The sequence below is a fragment of the Talpa occidentalis genome, unplaced genomic scaffold, assembly GCF_014898055.3.
Source record: "Talpa occidentalis isolate TD23 unplaced genomic scaffold, MPIMG_talOcc4v2.1 talOcc4.15, whole genome shotgun sequence".
Classification (NCBI taxonomy): Eukaryota; Metazoa; Chordata; class Mammalia; order Eulipotyphla; family Talpidae; genus Talpa; species Talpa occidentalis.
Genome location: NW_023601543.1, coordinates 63963797 through 63979669, shown reverse-complemented (window position 1 = coordinate 63979669; position 15873 = coordinate 63963797). Strand labels below are relative to the sequence as shown.

The window sequence follows — 15873 nt, the reverse complement described above, 5'->3', positions numbered from 1 at the left end:
GTCCCCTTCTGTCGACCCTGTAGGCCGCCAGACTCTCTTAGGTAGCTGAAGCTCTGGCCCACTGAGACCTTCGGCCTCGAGGTTCAGAAAGGAGAGGGGAGCTCTCAGCGTTCGAGTTTGGGGTCCAGCCCCAGGATTAGCGCCGCCAAGATTCCCTCTATCCGCAGCTGCCGCCGCGGGGTTGAGGGTTAAACAAACATGCGGCAGAGGATGGAGCCTGGGGCGCTGCGGAGCAGAGGCCCGCGCCGCGCGGAGAGCAGAGGGGAGGTACTGAGCCTCGCGGGAGGAAGGAGCCCCCTCCGCGTTCCCAAGTCGGGCTCTCGCCCACTCGGCTAGCCGCTTTTCCTCCGCGGCCTCCTAAGTCTTAGCGGAAAAGAACGTAGACGCTGCCAGAGTCACCCACTCTTTTTATGGTCCCCATACACCCCCATGCCCCCCCACACGTGTGCTGGAGACTCGAGGAAGCCCAACCCCAGCCCTCGCGGCGTGGGCGCCAAGGCCAAGGGAAACGGCGTCCCTTTGATGCAGAGCAGTGGCAGGACTCGTGGTGGCCTCCATGCCACGTACGTTATCGCGTCCTCTGGGCGTGCTTGGCGAGCTGCTCGCCCCCCAGCAGAGTTCCGACGAGAGCGGGGGCCTCTGCTCTGGCGTGGTCCGGTGGTTTCCCCGTGCCCGGTGACCTTGAGGGTCAGTGATCCACCCGGCAGGCCCGCGGTTTCCGGAGTCCTTCCTCCCCACTTCGCTAGCCAAGGCCGCCCCGGACCTCCCAGCGTCGTCGCGCTCGGCCGACAGGCTCTCGGGCCGGGCCAGGGACGCGGGAGTTAATGCGTCGAGGGCCTCACCCACGCCCTGTGGACACGCGCCCTGCCGGGGCCGGTGTTGGCGCTCCAACAGCCCGAAATTGCCAAATCGTCGCTGGGCAGAGTGGGGGGCGAGGCTTTGGGAACCGGGCTTGAGCCGGAGAAGGCAAGGAAAACAAGTGAAACGGGAGGGGCGGGGTGGGGTGACGGCTCATAAATCACCCAGCCCCACCCTCAGGCCTCACCGCAGAGGCGCCCCGGCACCGCGGGGGAGAGGAGGGTCACTCGGCCACTTCTGGCCGACCTCTGAGCTCTCCCGGAGCCAGGGCCCCACCCTGGGTTCAGGCCGCGCTAGGACCAGCTCCCGGCCTGGATCGTAAACCACCCGCCCGATTCGGCGGGAAGCCGCCCTTGGACGCTGCGCGCATCCGCCCAAGGGGAAGTTTATTTATAGCTTGTAAACGTAAAGGAAACCAGACCGCACTGGCTCGCCGCGCTCGGGCTCCTACGCTCCCCACCTGCCCACCAGGGAGGGCGCGGCGGGAGGCGAGGGGGCGCCTGGGTTCGCTCCTTCTCTCCCCATTCCCCACCCCCACTCCGCTCCCGGGGAGAACCGGGTAGACTCCTAAAAGGCTGTCAAGCCCTTACGTCTTCTCGGGGAGCCTATTCAGTGACACGAGCGCCGGAGAGGGCAGAGAACTGGGCCCGGGCACCAGCGCGGTGATGGTTTAGGCGGCCGAGCTGGCCCACTTGGCACGCACCGTGGGCAGGCCCGGCGGTGCGGCGTGGGATTCCGTAGCTCGTGCTCCCGGCCCGGGGAAGTCCTGGAGAGCCCGGGATGGGGGCGCTCGGGGAGCCTCTGCTTGGAAGGCGGGATGCTTCCCCCGTTCCTCCCGAGCACGTGTCCTCTAGCAGAGCAAGCAAGCGCTGCGAGCCAGGGACTGAGATCCGTGGGTGACAGCGGCTGAAAGCGCTCCTTCCCCAGCCCCAACCTCTGTCTTCGCAGCCTCTCCCGGGGAGCTTCAGGCTCCCGGTGTGCACAAGGGCAGGCCCGAGGGGCTGGAGAAAAGGAAAAAGTGTCGGGGAGGGGGATTAGGGATAGAAGACATTAAAAAGCCCAGCCCTGAATAGACTAGCAGTCGAGCTGAAAAAGACGCCTGTAAGCCCACCTCCTCCAGCCCCTGCTTCATCGGCCTCTCCCAGTCCCCGAGGAGTGCACACACCCCCGGGACGAATTCCTCTGTGTGTGTGTGTGGTGTGTGTGTCGTGTGTGTGTGTGTGTGTGTGTGTGTGCGCGCGCGCGCGCGCGCGCGCGCGCCGGGCGGGCAGTTGCGAAACGGGCTCTTGGCTGCAGCGCGGCATAATGGAGGTGGCTGGAACAATGCGCGCTTTGTGCGCGCGGGGAGTTGTTTTCCACCCGCCTCGCCCCCCTCGCTAGAGCCGTATGGCACTTTAATCCCCGCCACGGCTCGGCACAAATGCACTTGTGTCCTGCGGGTCACCGGGGGCCGTGAGGATAGAGCCGACCCCCTCCACCCGCCGACCGCACACCGGGTGCCCCATCTTCCTTCCTGAGCACCCACCACCGCCACCTCAATTCCCGGCATGGGCCAGTGAGCCGGCTTGGAAGCTTCCGGGCCCGCGAGCCACTTTTATTTTCCGTGGAGACGGCGCACCCCGCCCCCCTTCGCTAGCTCACACAAACACACCCGGGCCGACCGCAGGCCCCACACTTGCCGCCCTCCCTCTCCCTGCCTCGGCCCGCCCGCCCCCGCCCGGTGCTCCGGACTCCAGCGAACAATAGTAAATGTCAACAGATTCCGCGCGGCGAGTGTCTGACTCCGCCGAGATAAGGGTGCGCGGTTGGCCCCGCGCTCTGCGCCGCCGCGGGGGGAGCCCGCCCTGACCCCTGCACGAAAAAACCGGCTGTGACGAAACCCGTGCTGGTGGCGGGGGCTGGATAGGAGGGGATACCACCAGTCCCAGCGCGGTGGGGGAGTCTCCCCGGAGATCAGGCTCTGCCCCGCCCCCACCCCGCTTAACCCGGTGCTAATGGGGGCCGATGGGCAACGTGAAAGCGGCCGGGTCGACGTGGCGCTTGGGCCTGCTTTCAGCTCACGACTCCAGTGCCCTGCGGACGCCGGAAAAACGCTGATCCGGGTCTGGGCTCCAGCAGTTTTCGACCTTCTGGGAGCCGGCACCCGAAGGACGCGCAGGATTCCAGTGCTGGCCCCCGGAAGCTCATTAAAATATTTTTTAAGCGCACACACACTCTCTCAGGTCCTCCTCCTCGATCGTCCGCAACCCACCACCCAACCGAGTTAAAATTCGCAAATTGATTCTCAAGCGTTGGTATTAATGGGTTGTTCCTCTTAAATTGTTGCCAACTTTGCTAATGGATTATTATTTAAATGATTTCTTTTTTATAAAGTACGTGTTGTTTTATGGATGCGTATTTACTTAAAGAAATCAACTGCATCTATTAACATATTAAAGAGAGAATAAAGCATCGGGGCCGGTGTAATGTACTGTTCAGCCTTACTTTGGGTGCTCGCAAAGATAGGAAAATCTTATTTGTTTAATAATAAGTCACTCATGAATATGCAAATAACATCGGTGCAGTACCTCACTTCTGTCACTATTAATGAGTTGCAAATTAATGTGACAACAAAAGGAAAATCTATTTAGTGGAGGAACTCGGGTTCCTACCTGGGGAGATCATAAGCCGGCCTGGATCCTGGGTCTCCAGGAAGGAGAGGTTTGGGGTTGGACACTTCCTCACCCAGTCTTTTCCTGGAGCCTCCACTATTGTTCGGTTTCAGGGACCTGCTTTGTCAGGAGCCCCTTAAAATTCCTGCTCCAGGCCCCAGGAAGAAAGGCTGCTCCAGGGTAATTAGGGCCAAGTGTGATTAATGGAAATCAGCCCACAGTTTGAAGTAAAGCAGTTGGTGAGGCAGATTTGGGGGAGGAGGGGGTCTCTCCCTGCCTAGCTTAAAGATTCCCCAAAGCCTTTTTGGCCTCAGTTGCTTTGGACAGGGTTAGAACTGTAAATACCAAATCAGGCCTCGCAGGCCTGACCACAGGTATTATGACAGCACCCTGTGTGCTTGCATTTTACGAGGTGACTCTGCTGATGGGAGGTTTAAGAGCAGATCAGCTCATTTTCCTGCCGACCTACTTCCCAGAGGTTACAGACTGAAATCTGCTTGTCTTCCACCTGAGCCTTCGCTCTTTTCTGAACCTGCCTTTATTTCATAGATGGATCCTGGAGAGAATGTTTCTAATCCAGTTAAGTTTGGAAACGTCTCTGAGAAAAAATTGATGCTGAGCTACCCAGAGCTGTGGGCTAAGAGTTCAGGTGTCTGGGTAGTATTTCAAGAAGATGTTTGACTAGGGAACCTTCTGGGGACATGCAAATATTCTATATCTAACCTGATTGATGGCTACATACAAATGTAAAAATTCATCAGGCTGTACATTTAAGATTTGTACACTTACTATGTGTAAGTTATATCTTGTTTTGGTTATCTATTACTGTGTAAAGCCATCGCAAAGCTTAGGGGTATAAACAACAATAATCATTTATTTTGCTCAAGAATCTGCAATCTGGGTAGATCTTGGCAGCGACAACTCACCTCTGCTCCAAGCTGTGTCAGCTAGGGCAGCTCAACTGGGACTCCAGGAGCCATTTCCAAGATGGCTGACACACATGGTTGGCAAGTTGGTGTTGGCTCTGGTTCTTCTCCATGTGGGCCTCTCCACAGGAAGGCTTGGGCTTCCTAACAGCATGGTGGCTGGGTGCCAAGAGTGATCACCCAAGAGAGAGAAAATGGAAGATGCCAGTTACTTAAGGCCTGAGGCTGGAAACTAGCAGTGTGTCAATTTCACCCTACTCTATTCATCAACAAAGTCCAGATTCAAGGGACCCTTGAGTCAGAGAGAATGACTTCAGCTTTTGCCTCATGTCCTACCCCACTTTTATGTTCTATATCTCTTTCCTCCCCAACCATCAAATTATTCAATATTGCAGTAAATTTGTGTATGTTTAGAAAAGACCATTCACTTTTGGGTTCTAAATGTCTATTCATTTATTTATAATTTGTCCAGATTTAAGAGTTGAGACTTTCACAAGTCTTTAACTTCTGTTTATTAACCTTGTTGTTTTTATTCAAAATTAGAGAAATCATTTTCAGCGAGGGCTTTAAGACTCAATTGAGGATAACATTTATTCTAGTAAAGGATTAAAGTCCAATTCTGACAAAAAAAAGAATCAAGCCAAGATGAATGGACTAAATGCTCCTAAACTGTCCCATCCACTTATAAATCTAAATTTTCCTAAACATTTTAGACTGCAATTGTATGTTGAATTTGTTTTATTTTCTTTTTAAATATGCAAATGCTTGACTAGACAAACTTATGACTCTAAGGAGCAAAACCTTCCCAAAGACTTAAATATTTTTTGTAAGTCAAATAAATTCAACTTATAAATATAGTGAATATCCAGTTGCTTTAAATATTGCAACTCTGCTTTCCAAGTCAAATTCCTTTTACCTTAAAATCGCAAGTTTAAAGTCTATTATACAATTTTCAGTTGGAATCATAAGGCTAATCTGTCGAATTCTTTACTACCCCAAATTAAATCACATGCAATAGATTGTTCCTGAACTTAACACCAAAATATCACTCCAGGGCCTCCCCGGTGGCGCAGCGGTTGAGCGCTGGGTTGCGAAGCTGCCCGCGGCCTCTGCGGCGCCGGTTCGATCCCCGGCTGCTCCCCGGCCACGGGGCGAGGGTCCCACGTGGCACGCAGACCTCTCCTGCCGCCCGCTGCTCCCCTCAGCAGTGTACTTCGGTCCTTCTGCCTGCTCTGCTCCCCGCTCTGGCTCTGGTGAATTCTCTCACCCTCCCGCGCTTCTGACTGTACCCAGTGCTTGTGTAAACAAAACAAACAAACAGATAGATAAATAAAACATGCCTCTATAAAAAAAAAAAAAAATATCACTCCAGTATATTTGATTGATTTCATCCTCTTCATATTCAATTCTCAACCTTCCCAAGGTTAAAAGGACACCCTCTGAGGAATGTGTTTTGCCATCTCAAGGGAGTTGAGGTTACTTGATGTAAGGGAAAATTTAAGGCTTTGGAATAAGCAAAAGAGATTACTGGCCATTCTTTCAATGGAATGCTGCAGCCTGGGGAGGAGGGGGGATTGTCAGTACTTACAGGGATATGAACCTTTGTCTTTGACTAGGCTATTTTACAACTCTATAAAGTGCAGATAACTAATAGCACTGTGAATTCTTCTCACTTACAGACAAGCAAGTAATGTCTATCTGGGGAAGGGACTGTCCCCACCTCACCCCCTAAAGTCAGTTCTGCACCCATTTGTAAATTTATTTCAATATTCCTGATCTATAAAACCACTCTGTTCTTGAAATTCTCCTTTGAACCAGTTGTAACACCTTACCCATCCCCCATTTAATTAATGAGCTAAATAAAACCTTTGATATGTGTTCTTTTTATATTTGTAAGGCAGTCGTGATTTTGCCTTCTTTTGAGAATTAAGACTAAGTTGGGGGCCTCCCTGGTGGCTCAAGGGGTTAAGCCTAGGCACTATGAGGCTGTTGGCAGCCACTGCAGCATGAGTTTGATCCCCGGTCAGGGAGCTAACCCACCTGGCTCTCAGCAGACCCCTCCTGTCTCCCTCTCTGCTCCCCTCAGCAGTGTATTTCAGTGGATCTGCCTGTTCTGCTCCCCTCTCTGTCTCTGATGAAGCCTCTCCCCCCCTGCCCCCCCCCACATCTCTGGCCTACACCCCAGCTCTTACATGCATAAATAATTAAAATAATTTTTTTTTTTAAAAAAGACATTAAGTTGGTCAGTGGTCATGGTACCTAGATAATATGTGTGGCCAGCTAGAAATTGGAGAACAGGATGCAGGATATGGGTCCTACAAATCTCCAGGGAAAATATGCTTACACCTGAGGCCGACCCACAGAGCCCTTTTTAATCCTGTTTATAGTTGCTATGACAGCTGGATCCAAGACCACACCCTTCAGGTGGGATTTTTTTTTTCTCTGCCTCAGGTTCCCAGTTCAAGGTAAAGCCTACCCTGGTTCTTTTCTAACCTCTTCTGTCCTCTCTGTCATCTTACTGGAGGGGAGGGAAATGTGTAGCTACCACCCAGGTTGCCTCAAGTCTTGATTGGATTCAATTAACCTATTTACCGCCTGTGGTGGTTTTTAAATATACCCTTCCCCCACCCCCCCTTCTTTGATTCTCCTCCTTCAAAAGGTGGAGCCTGATTTTCCCTCCCTTCCTTGTGGGCGGTGCTTAGTGAGTCACTTCTAATGAATGGAATATGACAGAAATGACTGTATGTGACATCCATGATTAGGATATGAAAGACATTGTGGCTTCCTCATTGCTATCTGGGAAAAGCCAGCTGCCATGCAATGGGAACATTAAGCAGCCCTACAGAGTGAGCCAGGTGTCAAAGAATTGAAACCTCCTGCCAACAGCCAGATGAGTGAACCAACTTAGAAGCAGATCCTGCAGCCCCAACAAACTCTGAGATGACAGAGCCGGGGCCAACCTCTTAACTCCAGCTTCACAGAGAACTGAGCCACAACCAGCCAGCTATGCTGCTCTTGAATTCCTGACCCACAGAAACTCTGAGATCGTAGATATTTGTTGGTTTAAGCCACTAAATTGTGGGGTGATTTGTTATGCAGCGATAGATAGCTAATGCAGGGGCCAGTCTTACATCTGGACATGGCTCTAAACCATTCTGATAACACTAAATCCATTTGTGTTTTGCCTACATGGGTGGAGGTGCTTCTCCTAACCACCAAGGGAAGACACCCACTCATTTTTCTCAGTCATGAGAACCATTTTCTAAAAGCCATGAGGAATATCCTAAATCACATTGCTAGGAGTGAGAGAAAAGAGCAAACTAAATATATGGCAAAATAGTGTTTCCGGCAATAACAGAGATGATAAACTAGCAGAAGCAGTAAAACAGTTTTAAATAGTTCTTTTGATCACTTTGCAGTGGAAAGTCAGATCTTTGTAAGAATTCATTACCATTTTAACTTACAGAGAGTTACCCTTCTTGGGGATAGAGTCAAAACGAAACAAAACACACAGTCATAGCCTACAAGAAGCCACCAAAAGTATGAAAAGCAAAACTGGGATGATTAAGTTCTAGAGGAGCGAATCTCCTATAGGTATGCCCCGAAGTGCTACTTAAAGATAAACCTACTTCCTTTTTATGTTTTCATGGTATTTCTCAACAACTGAAATGATAAAACATTTGGAGCGTGACCTAAATGACTAAGGTTGCTTCCTGTCCCAGGAACCAGGACTTGGTGGTGTCGCTCAGATTCTTTCTCAGCTCCATCTTTGCTGCAGTGGTCACCGATGTTCAGTTGCTGACAAAGCCCAGGAGCTCCTCGTCCTTGAGGTGACAGACCAGGAGATAGTCTCCCAGATCAAGGCTCCTGTAGCCTCTCCTGCGGGCAGCGCCCCAGAAGATCACGTCAAGCTCCCGCTGGCATGACCCAAGAGGCTGTGACTGCGCTTTCCAGTGCAGGGTGAAAGCAGCCAGCTTGGCTGCAAAGTCCATGGTTCCCTGGTCCAAGGTCAGTCTCCCAAGGTGCCCAAACAGGAGAAGAAGAGGAAGACAGGCCGGGCCAAGTGGCCAGTGCAGTACAACCAGCCCTTTGTGAATGCTGTGCCCACCTTTGGCAGGAAGAAGGACCCCAGTGCCAACTCTTAAATCCTTTGTAATCCTGACTTTCCCTAATAAAGCCACGCAGCCTAGTCAAAATAAATAAACAAATAAATGAATAGGTAGAACATCACATATCCAAATTACTTAATCCCATTCCTTTCAGTGAGTTTAGATGGGATAATGGAAAACACACAGACACTCGGGTGTGTGTATATAGGTGTGTATGTGCTTCTCATGTTCTTCCACAAAGGATTTGAGTAACTTTATAATACAAATGTGATATACCAATAGAAAAATACAAATAGTAAATAACCAGAATCTAAGAGAATCTCAGGATAAGAGTATAAGGCAATGTGAAGGCTATCAGAGAAATGCTTTTTTCCTGGCAATTTTTCAGTATTCATTCATTTGAACAGTATTTATTGAGCAAGTACTGAAAGCTAAGTTATGATGATGCAAAAACATGTAAGACACAGCCTGTCGTTAAAGCTGCTCAGAGTTTAGGAGAGCAAATTAGGAACACACATGAGAGTGACATGCAATTGTTTCAGTAAGTTTTTGTAGGTTACTAGGAATAAATGTTACTGGACTTGTGTACCCATGTTCACCCAAAGGCCATGTTCACTGCAACACTATTGATAATGACCTCCATGTGGAAACTACCCACATGCCTATCAAAGCAAAATAAGCAAGGTTAATACAGAGGGATCTCATAAACATGATACTGGACAGAAGACGCCAGACATCAAAAGGCACATACTGTGTGGTTCCACGTATCTAAAATGTAAAGTCAGGTTAAATTAGCCTTTATAGTCAGCGGTCAGGGTTATCCTCTGCAGGGAGGAATGTAGTGACAAAGGGGACCTCAGGGAAACCAGGAAAGTTCTGTTCCTTATTCTGGCTGCTACTCACACATAAGAGAAACAAGTTTATTGGGCTTCTGGAAACTGTTGAAGTATACATTTAGATACATGTGCATTGTTGTATATCTTTCCGCGGGAAAAAAAAAAACCCTCCCTTTAAGAGAGTGGGTGGGTCAATGAAGAAGGAGTGGTGATTTTACCTTCAGGTGGGGAGCTCAAGGAAGCATCATGGAGGATGTGATGAGGCACTGTCTTCACAAATAAGCCTGTCTTGGCCTTGAGGACGAATTCCTGAAGGTGTTCTAAGAGTGAAAATCGAAAAGCAAAGCCAGAGAGGCTGGAACCAGCCAGAGGGCTAGAGAAATGTTACAAAATAACAGTGGCCAGAAGAGAAGGACCAGCTTCTGGCACTGTCTTTCTCATAGAAGCTTTGCTCACCAGTGTGGACTTGGCAGTGGGAGCCAGAGAGGACAGCATTCATCTGTGCTCCAGGAAGCTCCCTCAGGCAGCAAGGCAGTGGGTGGTGACCACAGGCAGACTGAAGGTGGAGAGAACCTTCTGTGTGGTCTAGGCAGGGGCGTGGAGTCCTGACCCGCTGGATTCTGGGGATGGAGAGAGAAGAGAACATTGAGGGACAAGAGGAGCTGCAGACGAAAAGTGACAAAGAACATTAGACAGCCAGGAGAGAAATAAAAGGAGGGGTATTTTTAAAGCTTCTGGTAAAACACATTTTAAAATACAACCAGTTCAGCTGTCTATAAAAGCAGCTTCACTAAATTCTTAAGGACAGAATCAGTCATCAAGGGGATGCCCCGATTTATCTGTAAAATAAGGCTTCTTGGGCCTCCCTCGTGGCACAAGGGTTAAGACACAACCTATTAAGCTGTCCACAGCCAATGTAATGATTCCCAGCCAGGGAGCTACCCACACAGCGTGGCAGACCTCTCATGACTCGCCCACTGCTCCCCTCAGCAGTGTATTTCAGTCAGTCTGCCTGTTCTGTTCCCCACTCTGTCTCTGGTGAATCTTCTCACCCCCCCCCCACCTCTGGCCTGTACCCCAGTTCATGTATGCATAAATAAATAAATCTTTAAAAGTAAAGTAAAATAAAATAAAATAAGGCTTCTTAACTTAGGACCATACATAGAATTTGGGGGACTTGTGAACTTGGATGAGAAGTCTTTTTATTTTTCTTTTCATAAGCCTTTAACTGAAAGTTAGCATTTCCCTGGGTCATGCATGTAGGCAACAATTATAATTGTATTAACAATGATTTGGTTACCAATCAAAATCATAGATATTTTTATATTATATTACAGTTGATACCAATATCTCAATATATTGATTATTTCATCGTTAATTTTAAATTATGGTATTTGTTAGGCCTGCTGCTAGATTTAACTCCTAATTAAAGAGATATATCCATTAGTATTCTGTTTATCTGTGCTATGTAATAAATGGTCTTAAAATGTAGTGACTGGAAACAGCAACAATAATTTATTTTGCTCTTGAGCCTACAATTTGGGCAGGACGAAATGGGCTGTCTTGTGTCTGTTCCAGGCAATGTCAGAGGCCTCAGGTGGGATGATCTAAATACTGGGACATCCTTGGTCATCTCCTTGGTCTCTCTGTCTCTCCTGAGCTCCCCAGGTCAATCCCCTAGCCTCTCCATATCTGTTCAAGTAAGCTGTTTAGTATGGCAGCCTCTGGGTGGGAGAACTTCTTACACAGCTCCAAAAAGGAAGCTCCAGAGAATAAGAAGGAAGCTGCCAGGTTTCTTCGGGTCTAGCCTTAGGAGTTCTAGAATGTCGCTTCTGTTATGCTTGCTTGTTTGGTAGAGCTTAGATGCATGGTCAGTTTAGATATGAAGAGAGGGACATGGACCCCACCTCTCAATGGGAAATGTGTCCAAGAATATGTGGCTACAATAACTACATCATAAATTTATGGGGTTTATTATTTTGATAACATAGTTCAATATAATTGGTTTCCTTTGTAATTCTATTGTTTTATTTTATGCATTGTAAAACAGTCTTGTGAGAAGGGGTTCCTTCATAATCTCTATCATGCTGGCACAGGGGTCCATGATGGGGAACTTCTGCTCCAAAATGTCCCTCTAATTATAAACGTCCTCCTTCGGCTACTCCCCACAGACTCAGCCCATTCTCTCTTGCGTGATCACTGCAGTGACATCCTCATTGATTTCTGCCATTGGGCTCTTACAGCTGAAATCCTTCTTCCAAGTCTATCCTTCCTTAAGCCTATATCCATCCAACCAACCATCCATCCATCCATCCATCCATCCATCCATCCATCCATCCATCCGTCCAATGAATGAAATGTCCTATATGGCCTGGTGCTTTAATGCTCTAAAGCTATTTTATTCAAACTTCCCATAAATCTTTGACAATAGTGATTTTACCAGCACTAGTCTGTATCTGCCATCAGACACTGCTTTCCAGAGCGCGTCACCTGCTCTGCTCACTGAGTATAGTTTGAGACCCTCCACGTTCTATATGGACATTTTATCCAAAGCTACTACACGTATTTCATTGCCCACCCACTAGGCTGTCTTTCTTACATTCCTTCCTTCTATGTGACCTCCACAACCAAACCGCTGACTGTATTGCTTTTGAAAGCACAGACTCAGTTAACTTTCTTTGCCTCTGCAATGGACTGATAGTTTCACAAACACTCATATATTGAAACTTAAACTCCAAGATGATGAATGAATGGGGTTAATGCCTTACAAAAGGGACCCCAGAGAACTCCCTTATCCCTTCCACCACGTGAGGGTACAAGATGTCTGTCTATGAACCAGGAAGTGGGCTCTCATCAAGACACCAAACTGCCTGCACCTTGGTCTTGAACTTCTCAGCCACCAGCACAGCAAGAAATAAATGTCTGTTGTTTAAAAGTGACCCAGTCTGTGGTATTCTGTTATAGCAGCCCAAATGGACTACAACAGCCCCCTTTCGCTTCTTCTTCCTCCTTTTCTTCTTCTTTTTTTAAAACCAATTCTGTTAGGTGACCTCTCTAAGCATTGCAAACCAGCATTGATTGAGGCCATTGCGGGTTAATGGGTCTTCCCCAAACACCACTTTGTTGTTCAAAATAAAGTCATTGAAGAGTGTCCTCCAAAGCAAGAAATTTTGCTGGTACTCAAATGTAAGGCAACTGCCACCAGTCACATGGATCGATATGCTGTGGACTGCTCCCAGAATGGAGCCCTACACTGCAGGAGGGTGAACGCACTGCAAACGCACGTGACCACACGACGACTCTCATAAAGCAAATGCTGAGCAAGAAAAGCCAAACACAAAAGGACTCCATTTATATAAAACATAAAAATGGTCAAGTTTATCTCTCATCTTAGCCAACAAGCTAAGGGTTACCCTTGGTGAAGAGGTGACTGGAAGGGGACATGAGGGGTCTGGGGTGCTGATCATGCTTTGGTCCATCTGGCTGCTGGTGACATGGTTGAGTTGTTTGTGAAAATTCATTCAGATATACATTTATAATGCTGCATTTCGAGAAATGTATGTGACATTTCTATGAATGTATGTGACATTTTTTTTTCTATGAAAAACATCTCTAGGGCTTCCCCAGTGGTGCAGCAGTTGAGTGCTGGGCTGCAAAGCTGCCCGCAGCCTCTGCAGCGCCGGTTCCATCCCCGTCCACCGGGTGAGGGTCCCACATGGCGCGCAGACCTCTCCTGCTGCACCCGCTGCTCCCCTCAGCAGTGTACTTCATCAGTCTGCCTGTTCTGTTCCCCGCTCTGGCTCTGGTGAATTCTCTCACCCTCCCGCGCTTCTGACTGTACCCAGTGCTGTATAAATAAATAAATCTTTAAAAAAAAAAAGAACTGGTAATTTAAAAAAAAAAAAGGAAAAAAAAGAAAAAAAACCTCTAAAGTAGCTTTCCTTCTGAGGGAAAATTTGGTTGCATAGTACTTGGGCAAGAGAAAGAATGAAGCAGACCATGCCGTTGCTGCGTTTCCCGGAACTTTCTGGTTGACAGGGTGGACAGATAATAAGCACACATTACGTATGTTTCCATGTAATCATGTACATGGTAATTCATTTATTTACAAAGAAATAAGGACAAGCATGCAGGACAAAGAGGAGGTGGGCACACAGCTTCCCTGGAAAAGGCAATAAGCTGGAATTTGCTGAGAAAGCTGAGGAGAGGGTATGTTTCCAGGCAGAGGGAACTGCACGTCTCCAGGAAGAGAGAAGGGACCAGGATAAAAGAAGAGAAGTGGGCAAGAGTCAGGCCATAAAGGTTTTAGAATCCACTGCTCTGCAAAAAAACATAGAAAGCTCTAGAAGTTAGACCAGACAGAATGGGCCTTTGAAAAGACCTGTCAGGAGTCAGAGTAGATAGAGAATGGATGAGAGTTGGGGAGCCGCACAGGTGGCTGGGAGAAGACAGAATTGGAGGTGTGTAGGAGGGAGAGCAGGCAAGGTCCTATGGGGGAATGATTGTGGCAGAGGGTGATCCCTAGTTTCAGGTATGGCTTTTAAGAAGATGGTGTGGCCACAGATTACACAGGGAGCCCTGGAGGCGGTGTCCTTGAAAAAGTAATTATCACAAGGTCAACACCTAACAGTCTGAGGTACCCGTGAAAATAATAGCCATCATAACAGCAGCTACAGGTGTTTTTCTTATTATAGTTTAGGAAGAAGACAAATGATTTGAACCCAGATCCTGGTTGAAAGCTAGGCCTGATAGTATTCTCTTTACTTTTTTTTACCCACTACTTATTTTTTTAAATAGATGTTTGTGGGTTTTTTTTTTTTAAGGTTTATTTATCTATGCATATAAGAACTAGAGTACAGGCTAGAGGTGTGGCGGGTGTGTGTGTGTGTATGTGTGTGTGAGAGAGAGAGAGAGAGAGAGAGAGAGAGAGAGAGAAAGAGAGAGAGAGAAGATTCACCAGAGACAGAGCAAGGAACAGAACAGGCGGATTGACTGAAATACACTGCTGAGGGGAGCAGCGGGCATGACAGGAGAGGTCTGCTTCGCCATGTGGGTCAGCTCCCTGGCCAGGGATCGAACTTGTGCTGCAGTGGCTGCGGATTGCTTCATAGTGCTGACACTTAACCCCCTGTGCCACCAGGAAGGCTCCCCACTACTCGTTTTTAAGGTAAACTGTTATCTCAGGATTAGGGTTTGTTATGAAGCACAGAGCAGCTATAATAATAGTTTCTCAGCAAGAGACATACTTTTTCTCTGTCATTGAAAGGTTTCTAGAACAGATATGACACTCCATGTCATGGACCTGGTCTTATTGCTTCAGCATCCTAACCACTTGTGGCTGCTCAAGCTCCAGCCATCACGCTTGCATTCTCACCAACAGGAGGGAGGAAAAAGGTCTTACTGTTCTATTGCTGTATCTTCCCCTCAAATCCAGTATCTTCTAGGATCTGCTCTCCCATTAGTCTATAAGTTGGGAACTGTCTGTTCACCACTGTATCCTGGCCGCTGGTTCTTGACTCATTGTAAGTGTTCAATAGATAAGTATTTTTCTAATGTTCAAAACATTATTAGGTTTTGGGCCTCCCCGGTGGCGCAGCGGTTGAGCGCTGGGTTGCGAAGCTGCCCGCAGCCTCTGTGGCACCGGTTCGATCCCCGGCTGCTCCCCGGCCACCGGAGGAGGGTCCCACATGGCGCGCAGACCTCTCCTGTCTCCCCCGCTGCTCCCCTCAGCAGTGTACCTCGGTCCTTCTGCCTGCTCTGCTCCCCGCTCTGGCTCTGGTGAATTCTCTCACCCTCCCGCGCTTCTGACTGTGCCCAGTGCATGTATAAACAAAACAAAACAAACAAACAAATAAATAAATAAGTAAAACATGCCTCTATAAAAAAAAAAACATTATTAGGTTTCAAGTGTACAGCATGATAACTTGAGATCTGTATGTACTACATTATGATCTCCACCAAAATTTAGTTTCCATCTACCCATCATACAATTGATCCCTTTCACCCAATTTCCCTACCTCCCAATCAATAAATAATTCTTGAGTAAAGTGACTATGGGATGATCTGTATTATACTGCTACTTAATTTTTTTCTAAAGATTTATTTATGCATACAAGAACTGGGGTACAGGCCAGAGTGTGGGATGGGGCGGAGAGGGTGAGAGGATTCACCAGAAACAGAGCGGGGAACAGAACAGGCAGACTGACTGAAATACACTGCTGAGGGGAGCCGCTGGCAAAACAGAGCGGTCTGCTGCTATATCTTGCTTCCTGCCTCAACTCCCAGGTTCTGCTTTTGAAATGCTACTGTCTTTCAAGACTATGATACTTGGTTACCTTTTCTAGAATGTATTTATGGAGTTGAACTGTGCACCCAACTCCCCTGCCCCCCGCCCCCCCATCCTTCTGTTGAAGTTCTAAAGCACAGTACCTTATAATGTCACCATTTGGGGAAATAGGGGTTTGAAGATATAGTTAGCTAATTTGAGATCAGA

The 15873-nt window shown here is 48.1% G+C and overlaps 1 protein-coding gene across 1 annotated transcript; it reads left to right on the top strand.

The window, feature by feature from the left end:
• The first annotated feature begins 429 nt into the window (after positions 1-429).
• Positions 430-8580, top strand: LOC129145909 (FAU ubiquitin-like and ribosomal protein S30). Its single transcript, XM_054695898.1, is given in 2 exon segments — positions 430-563; positions 8214-8580. Coding segments are annotated over 2 exon segments (501 nt in total).
• Positions 8581-15873: the final 7293 nt, after the last annotated feature.